The 25376-nt window shown below is 31.0% G+C and overlaps 9 protein-coding genes across 9 annotated transcripts; 4 read left to right on the forward strand and 5 right to left on the reverse strand.

Annotated features, from left to right (window-relative positions):
• Positions 1-554: 554 nt before the first annotated feature.
• Positions 555-3361, reverse strand: BX663DRAFT_552416 (TEA/ATTS domain family-domain-containing protein; the record flags this gene model as incomplete). The annotated part of the gene is made up of 8 exons (XM_051531363.1): positions 555-1025; positions 1095-1382; positions 1529-1678; positions 1783-2651; positions 2732-2848; positions 2922-2981; positions 3034-3073; positions 3137-3361. 8 exons carry the CDS (start codon positions 3359-3361, stop codon positions 555-557), a joined length of 2220 nt encoding a protein of 739 aa, XP_051382489.1.
• Positions 3362-4163: 802 nt separating this feature from the next.
• Positions 4164-4705, reverse strand: BX663DRAFT_561595 (uncharacterized protein). Its single transcript, XM_051531930.1, has 2 exons — positions 4464-4705; positions 4164-4401 (listed from the first exon to the last, which is right to left on the reverse strand). The coding sequence occupies exons 1-2, from the start codon at positions 4626-4628 to the stop codon at positions 4225-4227; spliced, it is 342 nt and encodes a 113-aa protein (XP_051382490.1). The 5' UTR covers positions 4629-4705; the 3' UTR covers positions 4164-4224.
• A 723-nt stretch (positions 4706-5428) lies between these two features.
• On the reverse strand, positions 5429-6504 carry BX663DRAFT_552418 (uncharacterized protein; the record flags this gene model as incomplete). Its single annotated transcript, XM_051531364.1, has 3 exons — positions 5429-5580; positions 5649-5846; positions 5913-6504. The coding sequence occupies 3 exons, from the start codon at positions 6502-6504 to the stop codon at positions 5429-5431; spliced, it is 942 nt and encodes a 313-aa protein (XP_051382491.1).
• Positions 6505-8184: 1680 nt separating this feature from the next.
• BX663DRAFT_543485 (uncharacterized protein) lies at positions 8185-10101 on the reverse strand. The gene is made up of 2 exons (XM_051530846.1): positions 8528-10101; positions 8185-8372 (listed from the first exon to the last, which is right to left on the reverse strand). The coding sequence occupies exons 1-2, from the start codon at positions 10008-10010 to the stop codon at positions 8299-8301; spliced, it is 1557 nt and encodes a 518-aa protein (XP_051382492.1). The 5' UTR covers positions 10011-10101; the 3' UTR covers positions 8185-8298.
• A 349-nt stretch (positions 10102-10450) lies between these two features.
• Positions 10451-14057, forward strand: BX663DRAFT_77249 (Sec23/Sec24 trunk domain-containing protein). Its single transcript, XM_051532322.1, has 7 exons — positions 10451-10593; positions 10651-10907; positions 10977-12107; positions 12172-12375; positions 12479-13334; positions 13405-13694; positions 13760-14057. Exons 1-7 carry the CDS (start codon positions 10497-10499, stop codon positions 14000-14002), a joined length of 3078 nt encoding a protein of 1025 aa, XP_051382493.1. The 5' UTR covers positions 10451-10496; the 3' UTR covers positions 14003-14057.
• Positions 14058-16029: 1972 nt separating this feature from the next.
• BX663DRAFT_511285 (uncharacterized protein) lies at positions 16030-16303 on the forward strand (the record flags this gene model as incomplete). Its single annotated transcript, XM_051527871.1, has 3 exons — positions 16030-16062; positions 16112-16211; positions 16260-16303. The coding sequence occupies 3 exons, from the start codon at positions 16030-16032 to the stop codon at positions 16301-16303; spliced, it is 177 nt and encodes a 58-aa protein (XP_051382494.1).
• BX663DRAFT_511291 (uncharacterized protein) lies at positions 16302-16617 on the forward strand (the record flags this gene model as incomplete). The annotated part of the gene is made up of 1 exon (XM_051527872.1): positions 16302-16617. A coding segment is annotated over exon 1 (185 nt), but the record flags the coding sequence as incomplete, so codon positions are not given.
• Positions 16618-16888: 271 nt separating this feature from the next.
• On the forward strand, positions 16889-17657 carry BX663DRAFT_473743 (translation protein SH3-like domain-containing protein). The gene is made up of 2 exons (XM_051524207.1): positions 16889-17007; positions 17098-17657. Exons 1-2 carry the CDS (start codon positions 16941-16943, stop codon positions 17565-17567), a joined length of 537 nt encoding a protein of 178 aa, XP_051382496.1. The 5' UTR covers positions 16889-16940; the 3' UTR covers positions 17568-17657.
• Positions 17658-17687: 30 nt separating this feature from the next.
• Positions 17688-21772, reverse strand: BX663DRAFT_486809 (uncharacterized protein; the record flags this gene model as incomplete). Its single annotated transcript, XM_051524698.1, has 6 exons — positions 17688-19786; positions 19847-19942; positions 20010-20433; positions 21330-21346; positions 21379-21380; positions 21756-21772. The coding sequence occupies 6 exons, from the start codon at positions 21770-21772 to the stop codon at positions 17688-17690; spliced, it is 2655 nt and encodes an 884-aa protein (XP_051382497.1).
• Positions 21773-25376: the final 3604 nt, after the last annotated feature.

The raw sequence follows: 25376 nt of genomic DNA on the forward strand, positions 1-25376 counted from the left end.
TAAAATAAAAAATCGATATAAAGGCTTTCTTTTGAAATACATTCATTTATTATTTAAAAGAGAGTGCATTCCAAAGATATAAAGGGGGAGAGAGAAAGCAGAAATATGTGTATAATTATATATAACACAGTAAAGCGACCTCTTTTTTTTTTTTCCTATGTATTTTATCATTAAAATGTGTGTGTGTGTGTGTGTTTTATATGTATAGTCCCCCCCCTTTGTTTTTCTTTTGTTGATTTAAAAACCAACGTCTATTTTTTTTTTAATACAAATAGTTTCAACTAAAATATTATTAATAATTATCACATCTTGCAGCCTGTAGCTAGCATAAAGTTAAAATAATAAATATGTTGGAACAAAAGCTTTAAAGCAATGAAAAAGGTGAATAAACTATTTACAAAAAGAAAAGAAAAGAAAAAAAAGAAATGTATAAGTACATGTAATAATATATATTTATATAAATAGATACTGTCTATCCAATTTTTTTTAAAAAAAAAAAAAAAAAAAAAAAAAAAAAAGTTTAAATTGTTTAAAATATCTACCGAGACTATGTTTTATGGTACCAGTTTAGATGTATGTGAATTGCAAGGAGAACAGTTGAGATGAGACGAGTTATAGGTATCCAAATTGGGTGTATGTATATTATTATTATTATTATTATTATTATTTGGTGTAGTAGATACAGAGGAATGAATGAAATCAAATTCTTTATTACTGGAGGATGTTATGTCTACAAGGCTAACATCTATCGTGCCTTGTCCTCTTTCAAACTCATACATCATGACGAGTAAAGGAGAAGTAGTTGGTATTTCAGATGATGATGATGATGATGAAGGTGTTGTATTTACAGATGATGGTGAACAGGTCTTTAAATCATCATTATCAGTCTGCAAATGGGTTGAAGTAGTATCACGATGGGGTGACACGTTGGTTTCAACCGTTTCTTTAGCGATGGATTGTTCTTGTGCTAACTGTTGTTGAATCCGTTGCTGTTGAATCAATTTTGCCTCTACATCTTCAAAAATCTATATATATATATAAAGAAGAAGTAGGTTTAATCATCATACATTTATTATTATTGTTAATTGACTTACTTGAACTACACATAAATTATTGATTGCTATATCTACTTCTTCCCATAAACTTAATGCTTGAATACCTTTAATAAAGGCATCAAAGAATTGGTTGACATATACAAAGTTATAAATGTATTTCCCTTCATTAATATAAAGTGCTTGTTGAACTTCTTTTGCCTCTAATACAATATTGCCAAATGAATAAATGGTGGTTGTGCATTCAATCGTTCGACGCTCCTGTGTCTCAAAGAAGCAAGTATTATTAAAGAAAAACTCTCCCATGTTTAGGTTTAGATTAAGCTTGACCTTATATACAAAAAAAAAAAAAAAAAAAAGAAAAGAAAAGAAAAGAAAAGAGAGAGAAAGGTTAGACAATCTCTTTGTACTTGATACTAATAAATACAAGAGGTAGGAAAAAAGAGAGAAACTTGTATGTATGTATGTATGTATACCTTTGAGAATAATGTCGTGATTGCAGGGCTGATTGTAAGCTCTGAAATAGAGGGACATTTAAGTTTTGAATCTATATCACTTGGACTGATAGAGGTAAGAGAAACAGGTATACACTCTGGTAAAAGAGCAAGAGTATGAGGTATAATCACCTATAGAAAAGAAAAAAATTATTTTTTGTTACTGAATATATTATAAACTGAAAAAAAAAAAGAAAAGAGAGAGATATAGATATCTAAAATAAAAGTCAACTCACAGAAGGATCATAAGGATGTATATATTCTAGATATAAACTAATATGACAAGGCCATAAAGGATATCGAGAAGGATCGATCCAAGCATTCAATTGACTAAGAGATAGGAATGAAGTAGTTTGATTCAAAACTGGTAAAGAATAAGTAGATGAAGAAGTGACTAATTCTTCTGTTAAACGATTTATATTCATATGAAGATTATTATTTGAAAATGATTTTCTCTGTTTCCTTTTTTGCGGACTACTTTGTTGCTTTTTATAAATGGAAGAGGAAGAAAAGGCAGATTTTTTCTTTTGTTTGTTTTGACGTTTTGATACATAACGTAAATGATGATTAGATTGAGCTTTGATAACCATGACATCTACATCCATGGAGTAATTCTGATGGATACATACTTGTTCATCTAAAGCCATAGTTGCATTATTAGACAAGTTTTGCATGGAAGCAGATATTTCCATATAATCTTCATCTATTTGATGCTGTACGCCTGCAAGATCAGTCATACTGTTATTTGTTATAGAAGCAGAAGAGAAATCTAGACAGCCAAAGAATGGCTCGTAAAAGGGGTCCTTAAGATCTAATGTTGAATGAGAAGGGGGTATCTGTGAATCTGGATATAACATTTTAAAATCAAAGTCGGCCTGCGACGGAGAAGACATAAGAGAGGATTCATCAGAGGAAGTAGAAACTGATTTTATACTCTTTGGTCTTGATTTATTTTGTTGACGACGTGGGGCTCTTTTAGTTTGTTTTGTTTTTTTAGGCTGATGATGATGATGATATTGTAATTCTTCTTCATATTTTTGCTGAAATAATTGAGAAGAGGTATTAAAGCCTTCTTCATCCACATTATCATTTAATAAACGCATAACTAAGAAAAAAGAAAGAAGAGAGAGAGAGAGAGAGAGATGATTTAGACTATTTCTCTATTTCAAACATCTATAAGCTTACAATAAGGATCTGTTTTTCGTGTATTTTTTAACACTTGAATATGTGAAGATACTTGCTTTCGAGTACGAACTTTACCAGTTTTACGAAAAATAAAATCAGAAATAAGTTCATTTCTACCTGTATAAGCAAATAGTAATCTAATTAATGTTAAGTTTTTTTTTTTTTTTTTTTTTTTGAGATTATTATATACCACAAGGCTTTCCATTCACTAAGATCTTTCTTCTGCCTAATTTTGGAATTGATTCCAATGCTATAATAACTATTAATTACATGTATTCATACATAGTTTATGAACAGAATACCTTTAAGAAAAACAGCTTCCACATCTGAGGACCAGACTTGCTGTTATGTATAAAGAATAGATATTAATACATATAATAGATAAATAGATAGACATTGTATAACCTCTTCTTTATGATTGGTATTCATTCTAGTAGTGATATTGGATTCTTGTTGAGAAGAAAATATATGTTGTGACTGAAATTGAAGTAGATTAGGATTTTCTAAATGTGTCTTTTTCTGATTCTTGTTTATAATAGAGGATGGCGTTGAATTTTTTATATGAGAAGAAGAAGAAATATGAGTTGCAGTTGTGGTATTAACAAATAAGTCTGATTTACAAGATATCATGTTGATTTGATTCGTTTCTTTTTTTATTATTAAACGAGTGCTGATAAAAGGATTATAAAAGAGAAAAGAGAAATAAATAAAAAGCTATAGTACGTATAAAAATAATTATAAAAGGAAGAAGAAGGGGTATTTATATTGATTTATTTGTTTTTTTTTAATATATCGTCTTTTTTTTTTTTTTTATTGTGCAGAATTTATGCCTGTGAGTAATTCTTTTTTTTGGGGGAGAGGGGGAGGCAGATAGAAACAGAAAAAGAGAGGGAAAGAAAGAAAGAGCTAAAGAAGGGATGATATCAAGGGGAAAGAGAGAGAGAGGGTAGGCGTGTGTACTAGTTGAAAGATATCATTAAATTGTCTGTCAAAAATGATAGTTACAACTATTATAATAAGCCTTCTTTTTTATGATAAATTTTACTTACTTAGAAGGTAGTAGGGATGGGTCATGATTGTTTATATCTTAATTTTGAATGCATGTTAAAAGATGAAACATAAAAAGGATCTCTACTTTCCTGGAATGAAATTAATTTTATAATGTGTGTATTTCTAGTTCATTTGTCAACGTTATCCCTTTTATGCATACAAACTAATTCCCCTTTTATATATACATGCACACTAGCTAGTAATTTATCATAGTTTCGTTCTAAATTAAACTCATGTATCATTTGACGAACAGATATAATACTACTATTACTTTATTGTTACTGTATATATTTTTATACTTCTTTACACTGTGTAGTTAGCCTGTATATTTATAGATCTCTATCTTTTTTTTTTTTTTTTTTTTTTTTTTTTTTTTTTTTTTATAAATATATACATACACATATTTATATAAATATTCATATATAAATATAATATACACATGTTTAATCATTGTTTATCCTCGCATTTTTTATCGTTGATCTTTCAACTTTAACTTCAAAAGGTTTGTCAAATAATTCTGATTGTACTTTAATAAACTGATCTTCAAGCGCTTTGTTTGCATCTTCAGAATGCTTATAAACAACAAATCCATAATGAAGATAACGATGTGTTTCAGGGCACTAATAATAATAATAATGAAATTAGATCTAATATAAAATGCATTCTTGACTATGTTCATTACTCTTTTAATCGTATATTCTATCATTGGACCATATTTGCCTAGTGTTTTAAATATTTCTCGAGCATGAGCAATAGAGGGTACTTGCGGAGGTATTTGAACAAAAAGTTTATGAGGTGCAAATCTTTTAATATTATCTAATGTTGCTGTCTTGAATTGACTAGCCATATTATGAAATGTAAGAATGGTCAAAAGAAATAAGGAACTGCACACCCCTGTGTGAATAATGCAACCACCAAAAAAAAAAAAAAAAAAAAAAAAAAAAAAAAAAGTCAATTAACGGAGCTTAAATAGAATGGCTTCTTACTGCTGTACAGTTTTTACATAAATTGGCGATTGTTTAGTACCAGAAAGATTCACTCGTACATGCAAAATAGTATTACTAGGATTTACTCGAGGAAAATGAATATGAATAATGATGTTTTTGTACACTGAAGAATGTAATTGAAATTTATGAGTGATTTTAACCCACTATTTTAAGGAAATAGTGTATATTAAAAATGATCATTATTTGTAAAAAGAGTAAACAGCTGATTAAAAAAAACAAAGTATTTACTATCAGTCATAAAGCAGATTACAATTATCATAGCTACATAACAGTATTGTGACGTTTATGATTGCCTGATAAACACTGTTGTATCCTTCATATAGGATAGGTATCAGTTACTTGCTTGTGTAGTTATTGAATTTAATAGTAATCATGCTTCTCTTTAGTGAATCATGTATATACACATATAAGGGGGATTTGACACGTATTTATATCACATAATGCCTTGTAAGGATATAATGATAAAGACAGATATAAAATCTTATGATTAGAATAGGTGGAAGGGTTCCTTTATTAATAGAGGTGTTATAGTTTATAATCATAAGAACCGAACTAAATATGTAATAGTTAACTAGTAAAAGGTGTCTTGTTATAATAAATAATGTATGTGTTTATTCGTTCATTACAAGTATTATGTAATTCAAGAGTGACTATGAGGTCTTAAAGGAGGAGGTGATGATATCTGACGAGACTGACTATGAATTGAAGGTGGTGGAGTTAAAGGATAAATTGGATATTGTGTAGTTGTATAATCAATTGCTGAGGTAGCAAAAGTTCTTTTTGAAAGTTGATCTACCAATCAAAAAAAAAAGAAAAATAAATGAATAACTTACAATATATAAATATTCAGATTAAATTACCCATTAAGCTTGGTATCGTTCCTCCTGCTGTAGTTTTCCATTCATCTATACTATGGGCAGAATTTGGTGGACTTGGTAACTGTTGTTGTTCTTTATAAATGAATGAGTTAGTGTTAGAAATAGACAAATTTAGCATAGAGTTAGCTATCATAGAAGTAGGTGGTGAACCAATTCTAGTAGGTGAGGAGTAAGGATATGCTATATTTATTTATATATTAATTTCTTTATGTTAAAAAAAAAAAAACTTTAAATTATTATACATACCTCTTTTATTGTTTAATTCAGTCATTTTTTCCTTTGAAATATTAATACCTTGTACTGAATGACGATGAGGTCTAATTTTATGGCTTTCTTTATTTGTAGTAGTTGTAGTTGAAGAAATACTTGACATTGGACTTGGAGTAAAAGCAGTCATCAGTCTTTCAATACGCCTTAGTCTATCCTCGATACGATCCATAGTTTCAGTAGAAGGAGGATGGTTTGCTTTATTATTCGTATTTAACTTTGATAGATGTCTTCTCTCCGAATGATTAACACATTCTATATTATTTGTGGCACAAAAAGTACAAGGACTACCACCATCACATTTTGTCTTTCTTCTTCTACATGTCTCACATGCCGATCCTGAGCTTAATCTCCTTGCTGCTTGAGTAGAAAATACACTCCTGGAGTGATCAGGAATGACATTATAAACACAGTCATGTTGAGTTTCAATACAATTCGAACAGGGTCGTTGTGAATTACATACACGTCGACGTCTTTTACATTGTTCACAAGTCTTTTTTAATGTTGAGCATCGTTCCATTATTAATCTTTGTTTTGTAAGAGAAGAATTTGGCGGTGAATTAAGCGGCATGGCTATAAAATAAATAAATAAAAAAAAAAAAAAAATGAAAAAATGAAAAAAAAATGAAAAAAATGAAAAAAATGAAAAAAAAAACAAAACACACACAAAAAAAGGCAATGATCTCTTTTTTTTTCCCCTTGATTTTTTTGTCTTCTTTCGGTCGGTTTTCTATCCGGACCCGGGTTATGTGTGGGGGGGATACAACAATGTGATTTCGATCACCACTGAATCCATTTATGGGGGTGAAGAGAGAGAAAGTAAAAATTAGTGGTATAATATATACTTTTATTTGATTGACAAATACATATACGAGATATACTTCGTCCATTAGTATAATATGTAAACGTTTGTATATGTTTACATATTCACTCTGTATTATCTAAATATTATTTGTACAAGAATTGTGTCCCTTTTTGTAAATTGTCATAGGTTCAAAAAAATAAATAAATATACACATATATACTTTTCCCCGACTAACCCGAAGGTAATACAAATAGATATAGATCTTCTTTTTATTATATATGCAAATAGGTTTGTATCTATCATACAGCAAGTGTTTTGTGTGTACACCCTTCTCCCCCAAGAAATAGATTGCAATAGAAAGAAAAGACGTCTCGCACCAATGCCCGTGACACTTTTTCTCTATGATCCTTCATCTTCTGTGTGTGTGTAAATAGAAAGTTAGCTATTAACCAGAATACTCTTCAAAATATTTCAAAGAATAATAAGCAAATTCTTTAAATGTCGATATATGAACATGATTATGAACTTTACTCAATCTTTTAAGAGAGAGATAGTGCTCCCTCCTACTTCCTTTTTTTTTCAAGTATAATTTCCCTCTTAATAAATTACGTTTAACAACAGACCAAAATTGTTTGGTGATATTTATGAATAAGTAAGGAAAGTAGTAAGTATGCTCACTAGTCTTTTTCAAAAATTGCTCTGGATGTATAGTTAAATTGGTGTTAATAGTTCTTCATTTGAACGAAGCTTATCTATTTCATTTATATAAAGAATGTAGTTTGATGAGCAATGATGCTTTTTGTTTTGGTTATTTATTTATACTCTATTTCCTCTAAGCTTCTCTATATAAACTTACATAAAATGAAAGGATAAAAAACACACACACATACACATACGCAGGGGAAGTAATCCTTTTTATTATCATTATTATAGAAATAGTGCTATATGTGTATTTTCATATTAAACTGCAACATATCTTTTTAAGAAAGAAGGTAAAAGTCTTTATGTGCTTTTATATCTATTATATCATCGCCTTTTAAAATATTATTTGCTTGTATAATTTAAATTAACCTTTGCAGTATACAAATAATAAAATTGAAGTCGGTAGTACATATTACTATATTTAATAGAAGAAATTAGTTTTCTTCTATTTTTTTTTGTCTGTGCATTTTATTTTATTTATATAACACGCCAATGTCGTTCAAATAATGTGTTATACTCACTCAAACTCAGTATGTATGTAAAGTATAAAAAGCAGTTTTATATTAAGCATACATCATACAGAGAATTCATGTAGTTATTCCCCTCTCCTTCATATATCCTATTTATAAATATGTACTACGTAAATAGAATTGGCAGAAACTGTCAATTAACAATGAAATTTATTAAATATATTTTTATTCAAATACACTTTTGAAAGGCTTTTCATGTTTCTTACTTCATTATCTCTCATATACAAAAAGATGAAAATAACTTCAACCTATATAAACTCATTTTTATTGTTATTTACTATTATGATTACTTTTGTTGATCGTGCAAAATAGAGTGAGTGTGGCTACTTTAACTTTCCCTAAAGGTCGTCTTTGCTCTGGATCTACTTATCAGTTTGATAGTCAAGGAAAATACAGTTATTACTAAAAAAAAAAAAAAAGAAAAAGAAATAGACCCTACAAATGGTCGTTGTATATGCTATGATTGTGACTCTTGCCGTTATGTGAATACGTTCAACTTTAAAATAAGAAAATAATATATATACATATACATATATATTTTTTTTATTCTTTATTACAATAATAACTATATTCAAATAAATCTCTATATTCTTCATTTGGGCTTTCATCATCTAACTCTCTTAAAACAAATTCTGTTTTGGGTAATAAAGTGTCTTGTAAATATCTTAATGCTTCTTCATTGTCTGTAAATAAAGGAGATTCTACATAACATTCTTCCAAGACTAACTTTTTCAATTTTGTATCGTAAGGCGTCTCTTGTCTTTGATGATATCTAATTGTGGTAAAATCTACTGCAAGTGATTCCAAGTTCTTTAAAGCATTCAAAAGAGAATCCAGATCTAAATGATTACTCTCGGGAGAGTCAACTTCTTCCCTTGATTGATTAATCCTTAAATGCTTTAGGTTAGGGAACATGGCTAATTTTTTTAAAAATCCATCTTGTTTATCTAAAAAGATGAGGCTTGACCATGACACACCCGATAATGATAATGACTCAATTGTCTGAATTTGTGTTGTCTTTAATAACCATGTAAAATCGCGATAAGGATTGTATATGCCTAAATTGATTTTCTTCAGTTGAAGTCCACTTTCATCCATAGCCATAAACATCTCCTCTGGCACTTCAAAGGCATGAATGTGAATATATTCCAATTTAGGGCATTGTATCATTAGTTCCTTGAAGCGTAAATCCCGTTGTGTCCAATAGCTGTCTGTGAAATCGTTATCATCTTCACAATAAGTCATGATAATATTTTTTAAATTTTTATAATGTTTAGCAAAATAATCAATCCAGTTGTCTTCCTTTAATGAAAAGGTACAATTTTCAATCGATAAAGTCTCTAGGCTTTCAACGGGATCGTTCAAAATCTTCAATTGTCGTGTATGAGGAATAAATCCACAATTATCAAATGAAAGCGCTTTTAAGTGAGGCGCTTTAGAGTGAAGTACTTGTATATGTTCCACAGCAATATTTAACCATTGCATTCGAAGTACAGTCAGTTGTGGAGCTTTGTCAAGATAGGATACAAATTTGAGCTTAAGTTCTTCATCTTCATACCCCAAAAAACTCAGGTGAAGACTGACAAGTTCAGGTAATTTGTTCTTTGTAGCTTCAAAGAGTGCGGGTGTAATAATGGGTGTACCTAGTTCCTGAACAAATTTTAATTTAGGACTCCAAGTTAAAAATTCCCTTTGAATTTCTTCGTTGTTCCACTTATGAATAGGAAACTCTTGTTGAATAAAGCTAAACTCAGTAATGTTAGGAAAAAGAGAAGGTAATGTAAGTAATCTGGAAGCATTCAAGCCAATTTCTATCAAAGTCAAGGATTCTACACTTTGCGCCAACTCTCTATATCTTTGAAAAAACGTACACATGTCATTGAATTTGTTTTGATCATAAATCCAAACTTTTTCATAAAGTTTTCCAAACTTTCGAATGTTGTTAAACCATGACTTGTTTACAGTTAAACAATTAAGTTTATCATTTATAGAAAGTTGAGCAATACATCGAAGAAATAATTCAATAGGTAAACATTCCATTATTGTTTTTACGTAGACAGAGAAAGAAGAAGAAGAGGGAAAAAAGGAAATATTTTATAAACGCGCTTTTTATGCTTTTGCTGTTGCTTATGAAATGCTTTTTTTTTTTTTTTTTCTGACTTTTGAAGTGTTCTGGAACAACGCTTTTTCTTATTTGATTAATAAAGCTTAGGAAAAAAAAAATAAGTTTAATAATTACTTGAATATGAATCATATTTTATTGCTTTCTTATTTAAGCTATTCATCCTGCTTTAAGTTCTTTTTATAGCCTTTTTTTTTTTTTTTTCGTTTAGTTGATTTTTTTTTCCTTTACGCTACAATTGCAGAATTATTAATAATATCAGACAATGTAAAACTTTGTGTATCGTAATCCGATTCGGATGATTATTCGTGTATAATATAATTTTATAAATTTAATTATTATTATCCGTTATATATATATTTTTTTTATTACATTTCTCGAAGAAATAATAATAAGAGGAGCAGATGAATCCCGAACAGCAAAGACCCATCATAAGGCCACAGTCTGTTAATGGAGTAATGTCTCCTCAACAGCCTATAGTTAGGCCTATTATGGGTAATGGTACGTATATGCACATTTTCTAAAAGTTTTCAATTTTAAATAAAATTTTATTATAAGCTCCATTACGTCCTGTTATGCAAGGACAACCTATTAGACCTCTGATACCTCCAGGTGTACGTCCTCCAATGGTGAGACCTGTCATGACAACTCAACAACAATCTATAATGACTTCACCTCCATCTAATCAAATTAGACCTCTAACTTCTCCTCAACAAAGACCTACAACAGTCATGACATCTCCACCTCCACAGGCTAATTTGGTCGCACCTTTACAGAATATGCATATTCAGCAGCAACAACCTCAATTATCAACAGTAAGTAAAAGAAATATACGTGTCTAGGATTGTTTTTTTTTTGCTAATTTTATTTTCCAATTATAGCAGCCATTACATCAACAATCAGTTCAACAACAACAGTTACAAACACAAAAGCGACATGTTTCTACTGGTAAATCTAGACGTGTTTATGTGAACCCTGAAGCCTCTAGTTACACTCAACCTACTCAACAACAACAGCCGCAACAACAGTATCAATACCAACAACACCAACAACAAGCACCATGGCCCAATAGCCTTCAACAACCACAAGCACAACAACAACCACAGCAACAACCACAGCAACAAACACTTCAACAACCACTTCAGCAACCACTTCAGCAACCTTCTTTAAATAGTCATAGCTCTTCACGCCATCATCAATCTGCTGCAGCTGGTATAGGTTATACGAATGCTCCTTATGCTCATACTGGTCAACAACTTCCACCTGAACTTCGTCCACCTACGCAACCCCGTCCTCGAATTGATCCTGATCAAATGCCCGCACCAGTTCAAGTTCGTGAGCAGGATGAAGCTCTCTTTGATGATAAGTTTTTTAGCACTATCGAACGAGATCATATCCCATATGCTACAACTCAATTTATTGGACTTGATCAAGGGAACTGCAACCCTCGTTTTATGCGTTCTACTATTGACCGTATACCGTCTACAAAGGAAATAACGGAAAAATCTAAATTACCTTTAGCCCTCATTGTTCAACCTTTAGCAAAGCAACGTAAGGATGAAGTTGGAATTCAGGTTGTGAATCATGGTTCTGAGGATGGTCCTATACGTTGTTCACGTTGTCGGGCCTATATTAATCCCTGGTGTATCTTCACTCATGGTGGTGCACGATTTGAGTGTAATCTATGCCAGCATAGTAATGAAGTACCTAATTGGTATTTTGCTAATATTGATATGTCTGGACGTCGTGTAGATGTGAATGAACGTCCTGAGTTACGTTATGGTTCAGTCGAATTTGAAGTCACCAAGGATTATTTCTCTAAGGATCGAGATCCTGCGCCATTAAATTATGTGTTTGCTATTGATGTTTCAATTCAAGCTATTCAAAATGGTATGTTACAATCCGTATGTGAAGCATTAAAGCAAGCCCTCTATGATCCTGCTGGTAATCCTCTCTTGACAAATCGTATTGGTATTATTACATTCAATAAGGATGTTCATTTTTATAATCTTTCTGTAAGTTAAAAAAAAAAATAACGACCTCTTTTATAATTAATTGACTAATTATATATTTATGTAGCCTGGTTTAACTAATGCTCAAATGCTTGTTGTTTCAGATATTAATGATATGTTCTTACCCCTTCAAGCAGGTTTCTTGGCTGATCCTTCAGAATCAAAGAATGTTATTATAGACTTATTAAACACTTTACCTCACATGTTTAAAGATACAACTTGCGCTGAATCTGTATTTACTTCAGCTATTCATGGCGGATTAGAAGCATTGGTAAAAAAAAAAAAAAAAAAAAAAAAAAAAAAAAAAAAAAAGTTTTATAAAAGAAAAAAAAATGTGTTTTACATATTTATACGTATTTATATATCTATATTAGAAGACAACTGGAGGTCAGCTCTTTATATTCCAAACTTGTCTTCCTAATTATGGAGCAGATAGCTTAAAATCTCGAGATGATAAATCCTTATATGGAACAGATAAAGAAAAATCTTTGTTAACATCTCAAAGTGACAAATACAAAGAATTGGGTAAATTATGTGTTCAGCATGGTATCTGCGTCAATATCTGGGGTTTCCCCTCACAATATATGGATGTCGCTACCTTGAACTCTATCTCACGTCTTACCGGTGGTGATTTCCGACACTTTCCTAATTTTAGTTTAGGACAAAGGAACCGCATCCTTTATCAATTACATCATGATTTGCATCGTGAAACAGGTTACGATGGTGTTCTTCGTGTTCGATGCTCAGATGGTTTGCAAGTCATAGACCATTATGGTAATTGTCATATGAGTGTTTATACAGAATGTGATTTAGCAGGTATTGATGAAGATAAGGCGATTGCTGTTGAGATAAAGCATGATGGTAAATTGGATGTCAATCGAGGTGTATCATTTCAATGTGCTTTATTATATACTACACGTGAGGGACAGCGTCGTGTGCGAGTGCATAACTTGCATCTTACTGCCACTAGTCAAATCTCTGATGTTTTCAGATATGGTGATGTGGATGCCACTATCGGTCTTTTCTTAAGAAAATCCATCTTTGACTTGAATCACAAAAATCGAAGAGATCTTCATAAACAATTAACCGATCGTTGTGTAGCTATCTTGACAGCCTATCGTATTAATTGTGCCTCTGCTACTTCACCAGGTCAACTTATTTTACCTGAAGCATTTAAATTATTACCTGTTTATGTTCACGGTGCTATGCGATCTACTGTCCTAAGAGGAGGTAAGTAAGATATGAAAAAAAAAGAAGAAGAAGAGGAACATAACTAATGCGTAATATGTTAAAAAAAAAGTGGGCCCAGATATGAATATTGATGTTAGATCAGCAGCTATGAATATGTTTAATGCTTATAGTGTAGCTGAATTAGTATGGACGTTATATCCTCGTTTGTATTCTTTACATGATTTACAAGGAAATTCACCTAAAATGATTCGCACCTCTTATGATCGACTTGATACAAAAGGAAGTTATTTATTAGATACAGGATCAGACTTATTTTTATGGTTGGGCAAATCTATATCTTCTGAATTCCTTCAAGATTTATTAAACGTCAAGTCATTAGATGAAGTAGATCCTAATATGGTAAAAAGAGAAAAAAAAACATTTATACAAAAACAAATAAATGTATAACTAATTTATACATATAGATTGTATTGCCTATTCAGTCTACTATTTTATCTGAGGAAGTCCATCAACTCATTAGACAATTACAAGCATCTCGTACTAAATATTTGGCTTTGCATATTGTACGCCAAGAGAAAGATGCCATTGAATTTTTATTTGCTACTTGGATGTCCGAAGATCGTAATGCTGAAGTACAGACTTATGTTGATTACATGTGTGTTTTGCATCGCATGATTCAAGAGGAAATGAAAAAAATTAACAATTAAAAAAAAAAGAAAAAAGAAAGAAAGAAAAAAAAAGGCATCTTAAATAATACATGTATAATATAATAAGTTTTATTTTATTTATTTTGTTATGTACAATTGAGAATGGTTATCATTCTTTCAAGTTCTCATTATGTTTAGTAAATGAAACTGGCTTATTTACAAATTGACTAAAAAGTTTTGTTTTATGAAATTGCTCATTATTATTGTTGCTGTCAGTACTAGTAGTTGTACTAATATTATGTGGTTGCCATATTGAATTAAAGCCAAAATAAGTATTTTGACTAATCGTTGTATAGCTTGGCGGTTTTTCTCCCCATCCTTCGTCTTCTTCTTGATTTGTTAATGAAGATTCATCAACTGGATTCCATTTTTGTTCTTCTGATGGTATTTGATGATTCTGTGATGGTTCTGATACCTTGAATATAGTAGGTGTTGCATTTTCTGTTATGGTTGCTTTATCAAGTTGTTTTGTAAGCTTATCCTCTGCTGAAGATATAGAAAAGGAGCTTATCTGCTTCATAAGTTCATTGTCTTCATCCATCTTTTGATGTATATAAATAAATATAAAAAAAAAATAATAATAATAAAATGAAAAATACCAATCCTGCGGGTATAATTTTTAAAATAAAGATAATTTAGCTTTTTTTTTTTATTGTTATTATTATCAAGGCAATAATAATTCAAAATGGCTGCATGTTAGAGTGAAAGATACTCTTCTTGTTGAAGAGCCTCTCCCTCTCTCTTTTGTAATTTTTTCGATATATACATATACATATATATATTTTACAACTAAAGGGCATATAGCTATAAAGGCTGATATTAACAGAGACTTGAAAAAAAAAAACCCCTCCTTCCAAGACAAAAGCCAAAATGTATATTGATATATATATATATATGTATTGATCTTAAAGTTTCTTTCTTTTCTTTTTTTTTTTATAAGCTCACAAATAAAATAAACTCGTCTATTCGAAATTACTGTATACTCTCTTTATCTCCTTCCTTTTTTACCTCATGTTTCTGAAAAGATACTTTTAGTTCCTTTTTTGCATTACTATTATTTTTTCTTTTATTGAGCTAATCTGAGCAATCTACCCAGCATCATTCATTACGATTAAATTATAAATTTATTAAAGAAAAAAAAAGGTGGTCATAATAGGCACAATAGTTTAAAAAACTGCATTGCCGAACCAGTTTGCGAAGTTAAGAGTTAAAAAAAAAAAAAAAACTCCTAAGAGTCAAGAGAGAAAATGAAAAAAGTATTGAAGAATAAAGAAAAAATAATGAGAAAAGTAAAACGGAAGAAAAATAGATAAAAAAAAATTCAGAAACAAGGCAGAAACACTAGCATTTTTATCATTGCAACCATCTCACCAAACTAGCACTGATATCAGTTGGAGGGGGGAGGAGGATCTTCACCAGGAAAAATACGATCCAATTCATGTAGGATCAGGCAAATTTCAGGCCACCGTACAGACCAGGAAGAGATAGATGAAACATTTTTTAGTAAGAAAGAAAGAGGGTCTTTGATGGATCTAGACATTTGTAGACGACGGTGTATGTGCAGACATTCAGTAGCATGGATACGAGAAATATTAACTGCAGGATGGAAAAGACAGGGACGAGGTTTTCCACTAGGGAGCCAACCAAGACGCCAGTGGAGCACTTGACTACGCTCCATACGTGTCATTGGGAGCCAGTTTCCCATTGTACAATTAAATCAACACCAAAAGATGGACTTTTCTTATAAAGCGCTAGCTAAACCTTCTTAAGGTTGTTTGCAAGTAGCATCCATGTAAGAGGTAAAAAAAAAAAAAAAAAAAAAAAAAATTGCTAACCTGTTAGCCTAAAGTTGCATTTTAGTTTGTCTAACATTTTGTCTCAATTTAATTTCTCGAGTTCCTTTGTCTGATTTCCATTTTCGCTTCTTCCAAAAAAAAGGTAAGCTAAGTATCTGAAAATCAAGTAGAAATACTGTAAATACTACAATCCACCTTCAACACTCAATGGTATAAACTCATTCAAACATCATGCTGGAGACTCTATGCCGCCAACTCCATTCCGTTAGACCAACACTCCTTTCGGAAACATTGTCAAGAATTTCTTGAAAAGAGTTTTCATCAGCTACGTGACAGGACGCGTACTGTTTTGTTTTCCTCTTGCGGCCCCAATCTGATTAGTGATCCGATACTCTGGTTACCCATGACACACAGTGAGCGTAGTCGAACTATTCGATGACGTCTTGGTTGGTTACCCGGAGGAATACCTAAAGTCTGCTCATATCATCCTTATGTACACTTTTAGTCGGTCACACGCCACTGAATGCTTGCACATGCACACCCGTTTATTCTTGCCACGATCAATAGCAGATCCCCTTTCTTTTCTTTTAAATCATCTCCCTCAGCATAAGTACCGAAATTCTCGGGATGTTTCTGCCTGGCTCTATCGCTGGCCAGTGATGTGTACCATTCTACAGGAAATGGTTTACTTACTACACGACAAACTATTCCCCTCCACTTCTTGATCCAGGCAGGAAATGAATCAACTAGTTGTCCCTTTAAACTTGTTAGCATTATTTCCCCTTTCTTTCTCACCTTCTCTTCTTCCTTTCCTTTACCTTTTTATCTATTGCCCCCCGTAAGAGGGCTTTCAGATACATTTTTTTTTCACAGAATTTGAACCGACCTGGGCAATCCAATATAACAAAGATATTGTGTGCTCATAGGTCACTTTATAAATTTTAATTTATAAAAATAAAAAAAATGTTCAATCGTAAATACTACAAAAAGCGACTATGTGACTGTCCTATCCTAACCCCTCCTCCTCCCCCCAAATATTTACACAATTATAATTATCCGCCCTATATGTAGTTTCATTTCCGGGGGTTTTCAGTAACAGAAGAGCATTTATTGCTATTATTTATTAACCATTTTGAACAAATATGAATACATTGAAGACCATCACTTCCAAGTTAGCAATAAGATCTTTTCAACCATGTGTTAAACAATGTAATTTCTAGCATTCTATTTCTTTCGAAATCTTAACTCTTTCTTTTTTTATATATATATATATATATGTATACATACAAACATATATAGTCAACTACACAACAGCAGCAGCAGCAGCAGCTGTGACAAAAGTGCCTAAAATTAATGTTATGGAGTACATTTCAAAACAACAGATTGAAAAGGCCAATGTAGATGGACGTCGTGAACTCTTTGATCGCCATAATCCTCAAGGTATTAGACCAGGATCGATTGTTCTTGTTGAAACATTTAATGGGCCTGGAGAAACAACCACATCCACCTTTATTGGAGTTTGTATCTCTATTCGTCGAAAGGGCATAGACACAAATTTCACTCTTCGTAACATTGTGATGCGTGTTGGTGTGGAGCAGAGATATTCACTTTATTCACCATTATTAAAGAGTATTAAAATATTACAGAAGCCAAATGAAATTAAATTTAAAAGAGCCAAGTTGTATTACTTGAGAGATCAACCTGGTAAGGCTTTCCAACCTCTTCAATCTTTATGGAAGCAAGAGCAACTAGAGAAAAATGCAAAATAAATAATAAATTAAAAAGGAAAAAAAAAAAGAAAAAGTAAAAGAAAAGATAGCTATTATATTATTATACACACATATAATAAACAAACACATAATATGTAAGAAAAAAAAAATAAGGAAAATTTATTCATCATTACTCAATAAAGGAATAGAAGGGTAATAATGAACCTTAGCAAGACCCACACCTCCTTTAATACTCAATAATGTGTTGAATGGTAAATTATTTCTAAGAGTATTAAAAGCAGGTAATTCACCTTCTGTCCAATCATCATAAATACAACTAAACATCACTTCACCCACATCTTCTGCCTTCTGGTTAGAAGTAAAAGACAAATCCCATCGTACAACACTAACTGATTCCTTAGAGTATACAGTCAATGCTTGAATTATATCCTCTTTCCCTGTTTGAATAGGATAATCGTTAATCTTTGCTTGTAATCCTTGAATTCGAGCTGGGTGACTCAGTTGTAGCTGGCAGAGTAAACTATGTTCTGCAGTAGTGTTGATGTTAAGATAACATCGATCTTCATCACAATGAGTTGGCGAATAGGCTACTTTAATTTCCTTCTTGGGATCTCTTGCATAGAGAGGTGTCAATGAGGTTTGATAAGTACATCGTGTCTGATAAGTTAAATAGGATTCACATTGTACAGTATCATACTCTGATCTTGGTAAAATAGATTTTAAAGTCTTTTGGAGTATACCCCCTGATGAGCCAGTGATGAGTGCCACAGTTGATAATGATTCAGTAGCATTGTATTCCTGTTGAAAGATGATACGATTGGGTGAAGTCTCCCCATCAAATGGACTGGACATGAAACAGATGATGAAAAGTGCAACAAAGACAACGCTTGTGCAAAAGGTCGTCTTTTGTATCTCTGCTGCTTTATGCACCCATGGCAGTAAATGGATTAGCATTAAGATAATAGGAAGAGAGAGTAATAAATAGATGGAAGATTCAGGTGTTCCATCTGCGCTTGTATGGCGCATAGAATCCATGACAAGTAATAAAAACTCAGACATAAAAACAACTGGAATACAGATTTGAAGGAGGTAAACAATAGGCCAGTAGCGACCCCCCTTGAAGGCTAACTCTGCATCCTCTTCTTGTTTAGGTGTTGTATTAACAAGAACAACTGTGGATACTGTACTGCTAAGAAAGAAATAGATTGCAAAGTAGACTGCTGTCACTTTTTTAGATCCTAAATAAGTAGCATAAACAAGTAAAATATACCAAAGGACTGTAAGTCCATAAAATCCAACTTTCATATTAGCCAGGCTGAGTTGAGATGTCCTTGAAGATTGTATTAATACCCATTGTGAAACAAGTAAACCCAATAATGCAGCAGCTGTTAAATAAAGAACAACTATCTTGATACTTCCGTAAGTAGCTGAAGGGTTTGCCATAAGCATGATCCATGAGAATAATGCAACAAATACAATCATAAAGACTAAAGCGATTAAAACGGCGACAAAGCCCTGTGAAATAAGTATAAAGTTATGTTTCAAGCGTTCCTTTCTTTCATCAATATGTCCGTTACTTGAAAACCAAAACCAAGTAAAGAGTCCAATAGGGACCAAAATAAGTGAGATTATATTGATGAATTGACATGTAAAAAAGCTATAGACAAGCATAAAACGACCCAAGATATCATAATAAATAACGGGCTCAGGTTTTCCTGCTTTGGGAACAATTGTTTCACTATTATCAATACTAAGTACAGATGCTAATGCCATTTGCCCCATATGTTGGAGGGATTGAGGTGTAGTATGAGCCAAATCATCTCTTTGAGTATGATAATGAGAACGAGGATAGTAGAAGGAGAAATCAAGACCTGGAACACCATGTTTTGTAAACGTGGTATAGTCAGTATCACTTTTAAGCAATTTTGCCTGTAAAAGATCATTCCCTAGTGGGGAAGCATGAAGATAATGAGCATTGGATGAAGCCAAGCCATGAACAGCAGCAAGACTATTACTTCTAAACAACAGAGCACGTCCACCAGCACCCGTACCTTCCAAATTAACAAATAACTTAATGGTAGAGAACCAGGGATGATTAACAAATGCATCAGCTCCAATTAAGCCACCTTCCTCAAAATTATTAAACAAAAAGATAATGGTATGCTGGGGTGGATGCTGTACAAAGTATCGAAGTAATTCGATAGCTACTGCTGTACCCATACCGTTATCTGTTACACCATGACTTGTAGATACACTATCTATACATGTATAAATAATTCAAAATTAGGTTTATAATATACAAATATACAACTTTTTACCATAATGTGCGTTAATAAGGAAAGATTCATTTAAATTATTTGTTTTTCCTATGAGTCTAATAATTACATTTCTTGACTCAACTAACCAATATTCATCTAATAAATAAATAGATAAATAAAAAAAAGAACTATTTGTATTATCACATACTTTATTAAAGTTTACCATTTATGAATTTATTTCTCTTTGATACAAGAACAGTAGGGTCGTTATCAATTATTTCCATGTCAATACCATTCTGTTTTGCTTCTAGCTTAAACTCATTAGCTAGATTAACGATCCAATTCTTAATTTCAATGTTTCCTTTCTGGTTAGCAGAGTGAGGGCTATTAAAGTGAGAGAGATATTCATTGTAACAGTGAATACCGGGGAAATCATTTTGTTCCCGAGCCTCAACGTCAGATAGAGGAATAGGTAAAGTGTTTCGAATATAATATACAAAGATAATTAATAAGTATAAAATACCAAAAATATAAGAATAAATTAATTTTGGAGAAGATTTTTTATGAGGTATTTCTGGCGTTTCTGCTATTCTAGATAACAAAGGTGTAGTCTCATTATCATCCCTTGAAGACACCATAATAGTTTTCTAAAAGAAAAAAAGAAGAAGAAAAATAAAAAAATAAAAAAAATAAAAAAAATAAATAAAGCATAATTCATGTAATACTGTATTTGGACAAAATTTAAGTTTCCGACTTGGACAGATTGAAGATCTAACTTTTTGATGCCTCAGTGGAATTAGATATTTTAACGATCAATCGAAAATTATTTTAGCTACGTCATTTTTTAATGATACATTTTGAGACAGTTTTAAGAATAGCATATAACCCTTTTTTAATATGTTCAGATATTGTTAACTATGATATCTTGATTCCGTCTTCAAATCCATTGTATAATTCTCCTTTTATTTGGCATAAAACCATCTAAGAATTGGTATGAAATAATTAGTTAGGAAAATAGGTATATTTAGAGTTTAAAAAAAAAAAGAAAAATCAGAAATTAGCTCTAGCTGTTTTTATATGGTATACTAACTAGATGTACAGTTTTATCATACTTATTTATTCACTTAACTGTACTAGTTTTTTTGAGTACTTGAATATTCTTATTATATGGCTTCATCTATCTTGATCTTTTAAATTCTAGGTTTTGTATTCAAAGTTTATTAAAAAAAATAATGATAATCTCGCGCCAAGATAGAATATAGCTTTATGGAAAGATGAAAAGATAGTTTAGCACATCATAAACGTGAGCCATTGTACAAATAGCGTACTTATATATATATCTTTTTAATAAGACAGATTATTAATCGTACTCAATTGTATCATATTCGGAATAAGAGGTTAATTTTAATGATAACTATTCTTCTTAGTTCTATAGTATTATATATAATAATATAAACAAGTGTCTAGAGAAACAGAAAAAATAGTTGAGCTGCAACTATGTAAGCTTCTCATTAAGCATTAAATCACTAATAAAGGTACTTACTGTTATTGTATTCCAAGCTAGCAAAATTTTTTATACATCATATATTTACCTCTATAGATTCAAGTTGGAATATTTTGAAAACTCCTCATATATATAAAGAGAAATAAATATTCACCCAATTGTAGCTCTATTGAAATGTCTTTTTATACTTGAATACATAACAGTTGGATCTATTATTTACTCAATATAGTTAAAAATCCACATCAAATTAGATACACAAAATTATATTATTTGGCTAAAAGTTGGAAGAAATATAGGATTTTTTCAACAAGATGTAAAATCTGATATGGTTAATTTTGCTGAAGTTTCATTTTAGAGGTCAAATTTTCTGTCACTACAAGATTTAAAAGGATATTTTCTATGCAGATCACCAGATGAAGGTTTTTTTGAGTCTACATCGTATTGGATTTACTACTTCACATGTACCTCACAATCCAATACATATAAAATTAAGGCTTGCAACTTGTATTAAAAAAAAAAATGCCAATCAAGATCTAGTAACTAAAAATAAGTACAGCCAGTACGATGGATATTGTCACCAATTAACAAATATGTGTCGGCAATTGAGAAATAGTTGTCCCAAAAGAAATTTCAATTTGTCGTTTTTATTTTTTGTTGATTGTTGTTTTAGAAAAAGAGAATTGTCGCAAAGTTTTTTTTTTTTTTTGTAATTTTATTAAAATTTCTTAGAGAGGTTCTTTATATAGACATTTGGTAATTTTGTTATAGAACAAGCTCTGGATATAAGCATAAGTAATATTATAAAAGATGAATTACATAATACAGGACAAACTATAAGCCCGAACATATAATAATAAAAGATATCATATCTTTTGTACACTCTTTGAAACTCTATCTCTTTCTTCTCTTTAAAGCCATTATTCCTTTCAAACTGATCAAAATCTAAAGATCCTTGTTGTCATGATTATTATAAAAAAGAGCTCAATTGCCATAATAAAGTAATAAGAAAGCATACAGCCTAACTATTTAAAATGCATAAACTACTAAGAATATCTTGTTTAATAAAAAAAAAGCATGTAGATTGTGTGTGTCTAAAAATAAAAATAAAACTGCTGCATAAAATGACATTTTTTATATTATTGATAGCTTATCTACTCTTATTCTTTTGTAGAATATATGAGCATCATGCTCTGTCGTGTAACTGCATTTAACTAGTTTTGGCTTAATTTCTTTACAAGAATGCTCAATAAATTCACATGAATAAAAATACATATAAAAAAAGTAAACAAACTTCTTCTTTTTTTTTCTTACTTTTTTGCTTACTTTCAAAGAAGACAGTAATGCTTTACTACATTCAAATAAAAGGCAAAACTTATCTCTGAAGTATTAAAAAGAAAAGAGAAAAAAAAAAGAAAAGGGGAAAGGCAGGAGAGAAGATTTAACGCAAAGTAAATTAAAAACAAAAAAAAATACGCTAAGATTAAACTTTAATAACTTCTTCTTTTCGTTTATTTTTTTTTCTCCTGAATTTTACTATAAAAAAAAAGTACATTTTTTGTTTTTTTTTCCTTTTTTTCTTCTTCTTTTTTCTTTAGCTTTTTTTATTTTTCCTATTCTTCTTTATTTTTACTTGAAACCATTGATAGACACTGTCAGGGTTATGAAGTGTGCTCAAGTTACATAGCTTGGCTTACTTGGGTTTGTAGAACTGTCCGTTTATAACATGGCTAAAGGAGAGGCCTAGACTCTCTTTTGGTTACTACATGCATATCCGCCTTCACCTTGGGTTATTGCAACCTTAGATAATTGATGGGACCTTATCGAATTTTGACTGCTCAAGTTTGATTTATTTCCAAAGGAGGAGGGAAATAAAAAGGATACTTGGGGTTGGAAATTGTAAACCTGTTCCTTTTTTAGGGAGATTAGCGTACTCTTTGTCTGCACCATTGAAAGGGCTTATCTCAAGGTTTAGTTTTTCTGTTTTTCTTTTTGGAGGTTTTTCCTTCTTTTTATTTTTATCTAGTTGCTGTTTATAAAATAAAAATAGATAAGGATGCACAGCTTACGTTTCTGACCGTGGTTTTTTCATCTATTTATTTAGTTGAAGAATCCCAACTTGTATTTACTGTTAAGTCAAAAGTAGATGCTAGGGGTCAAAGAAGGGACATTCTCAGGTAAACAATAGTCAGGTCGTGCACTTCATGTATCTGGATTTCTTCCACTTCGCCACGCTACAGGTCAGAATGTTTAGCCCGGCTTCCAATGAAACTTACATCCAACTGTATTTTTTTATTGGGTTATGGGGTGAGGAATCCTATCTTTTTCTTCTAGCAAGGCTTGGGCCAGGTTGGACTTTGCCAAGTGTCTACTAGTTGAAATTGGACGTTTATCTTTCAAGTAGAAATTTAGAGGGAGAAGAAGAAAAAAAAAGCCCAACATGGGTATTGGTTTATAGAACTTATTTTTGGGATTAGATATGCTTTCACCTTCTCGTGGTTAATCCTGTTAGTATCAAGTCTCTTCTAAAGAAATTTGAGAACTAAGAAAAGCATCTTTTTTTTATAATATCAATAAAAATGAAAAAAAAAATCAATTTAATAAAATCGTGTTCTATAATAAAGTTGCTTCTCTAATAATATTTAATAATTAAGCGTATATAAAAAAGTGGTGAAAGTCTATAATAGCACAGTGTATAAATATTAAAAAGACTATTGTACATTTTCCCTAAGATTTCTTTACTCTTAAGGTAAATTCTACATGGTTAAATAAATTCAGCATCACTAGAATGTACATTGTCGGAATAAGACTAAAACTAGCCAACATTCATAAAGAGCATTCATAATCTAATTGCTGTACAAAAGACTGTTCATCTTTAGGGTATAACTTGAAGTTGTTTCAAGCCTTGTCATCATTATTTTATCTGAAAACAAACTAACTTTGGTTTTCCAACTAGTTTTTTTTTTTTTTTTTTTTTTTTTTTTTTTTTTTTTTCAACATAATTTTTTTCGAAAATTTTCTTTGGGTATTGATTATTGAGTAGTTATATTTATAAAGACTAACTGATTCATCAAAAAGAGGTTGTTGAAATATCTCAGTCTTTGCAAAGGAATCTTATTCTTTTTATTACAAAATTTTCCACAAAGACAACCCCTTTACTCCTCAGTATCGTATCTACGGATGGTATAATGACACTTAATACAGGAAACGTATTCTTGAAGCCTATCATGAAAACAAAAAAGGTTGTCGTTTGACATCACTTGTAAAACGTAACAATACGTTTTTTTGGAAAACGACACTGTTATATACAGTCTTTTAGTGCGATATTAATGAAGGTTATCATTGTTTTGAGGTTCTTGTCAGTTATATATTGCTCTTGGATGAGCATTGATTTCATCATAAAGAATATAAAGGGTAATTGGTCCTTCAGTAAATTTGTCTCATTACATGGATTATTTAGAGGAAAATCCACAAGATGTGAGCATACATTTAATAAGAAACTACTGCCATCTTTTATTATGTACGATGCTTCATGCTATTCGATAACTTTTGTTCATAATTTATATGTTGATGCACTCATTATTTATCGCTAACTTAAACCCACCTATAATGCTTGACTTTTTCTTTTTTTACTTATATTATAGAATAAATTGACTTAATGTTATCTTATTCACCTTAAATTACACTATAATAAACTTCTTCTAAAGATTGTCTTAAAGAAAGAAAGAAAGATATAAAGAAATAAGAAAATGAAAATCACAAAAGTTTCTGGGGGCGCCGTGGAGGAAACCTTAGTCGACGCTAATTCGATTACACGACCTCATGGTTGTTATAGAATAGGCTCTGGATATAAGCATAAGCAATATTATAATAGATGAATTACATAATAAAGGATAAAGTATAAGCCTGAATATGAAATAAAACTTTGTATATAACATCCTGTAAATAATATAAAACTTATTGATAGCCAATCGTCTAGATGTATCAACTATAAAGCATCGTATCATTTCTGAATATTTAATTTTATAACCTTGATAAAGGATTCAGGTCGTCTTTGATCCATCCAATGAAATAAAAATATAACAAAAT

The sequence above is a fragment of the Cokeromyces recurvatus genome, assembly GCF_025118155.1.
Source record: "Cokeromyces recurvatus strain NRRL 2243 chromosome Unknown BX663scaffold_14, whole genome shotgun sequence".
Lineage (NCBI taxonomy): Eukaryota > Fungi > Mucoromycota > Mucoromycetes > Mucorales > Mucoraceae > Cokeromyces > Cokeromyces recurvatus.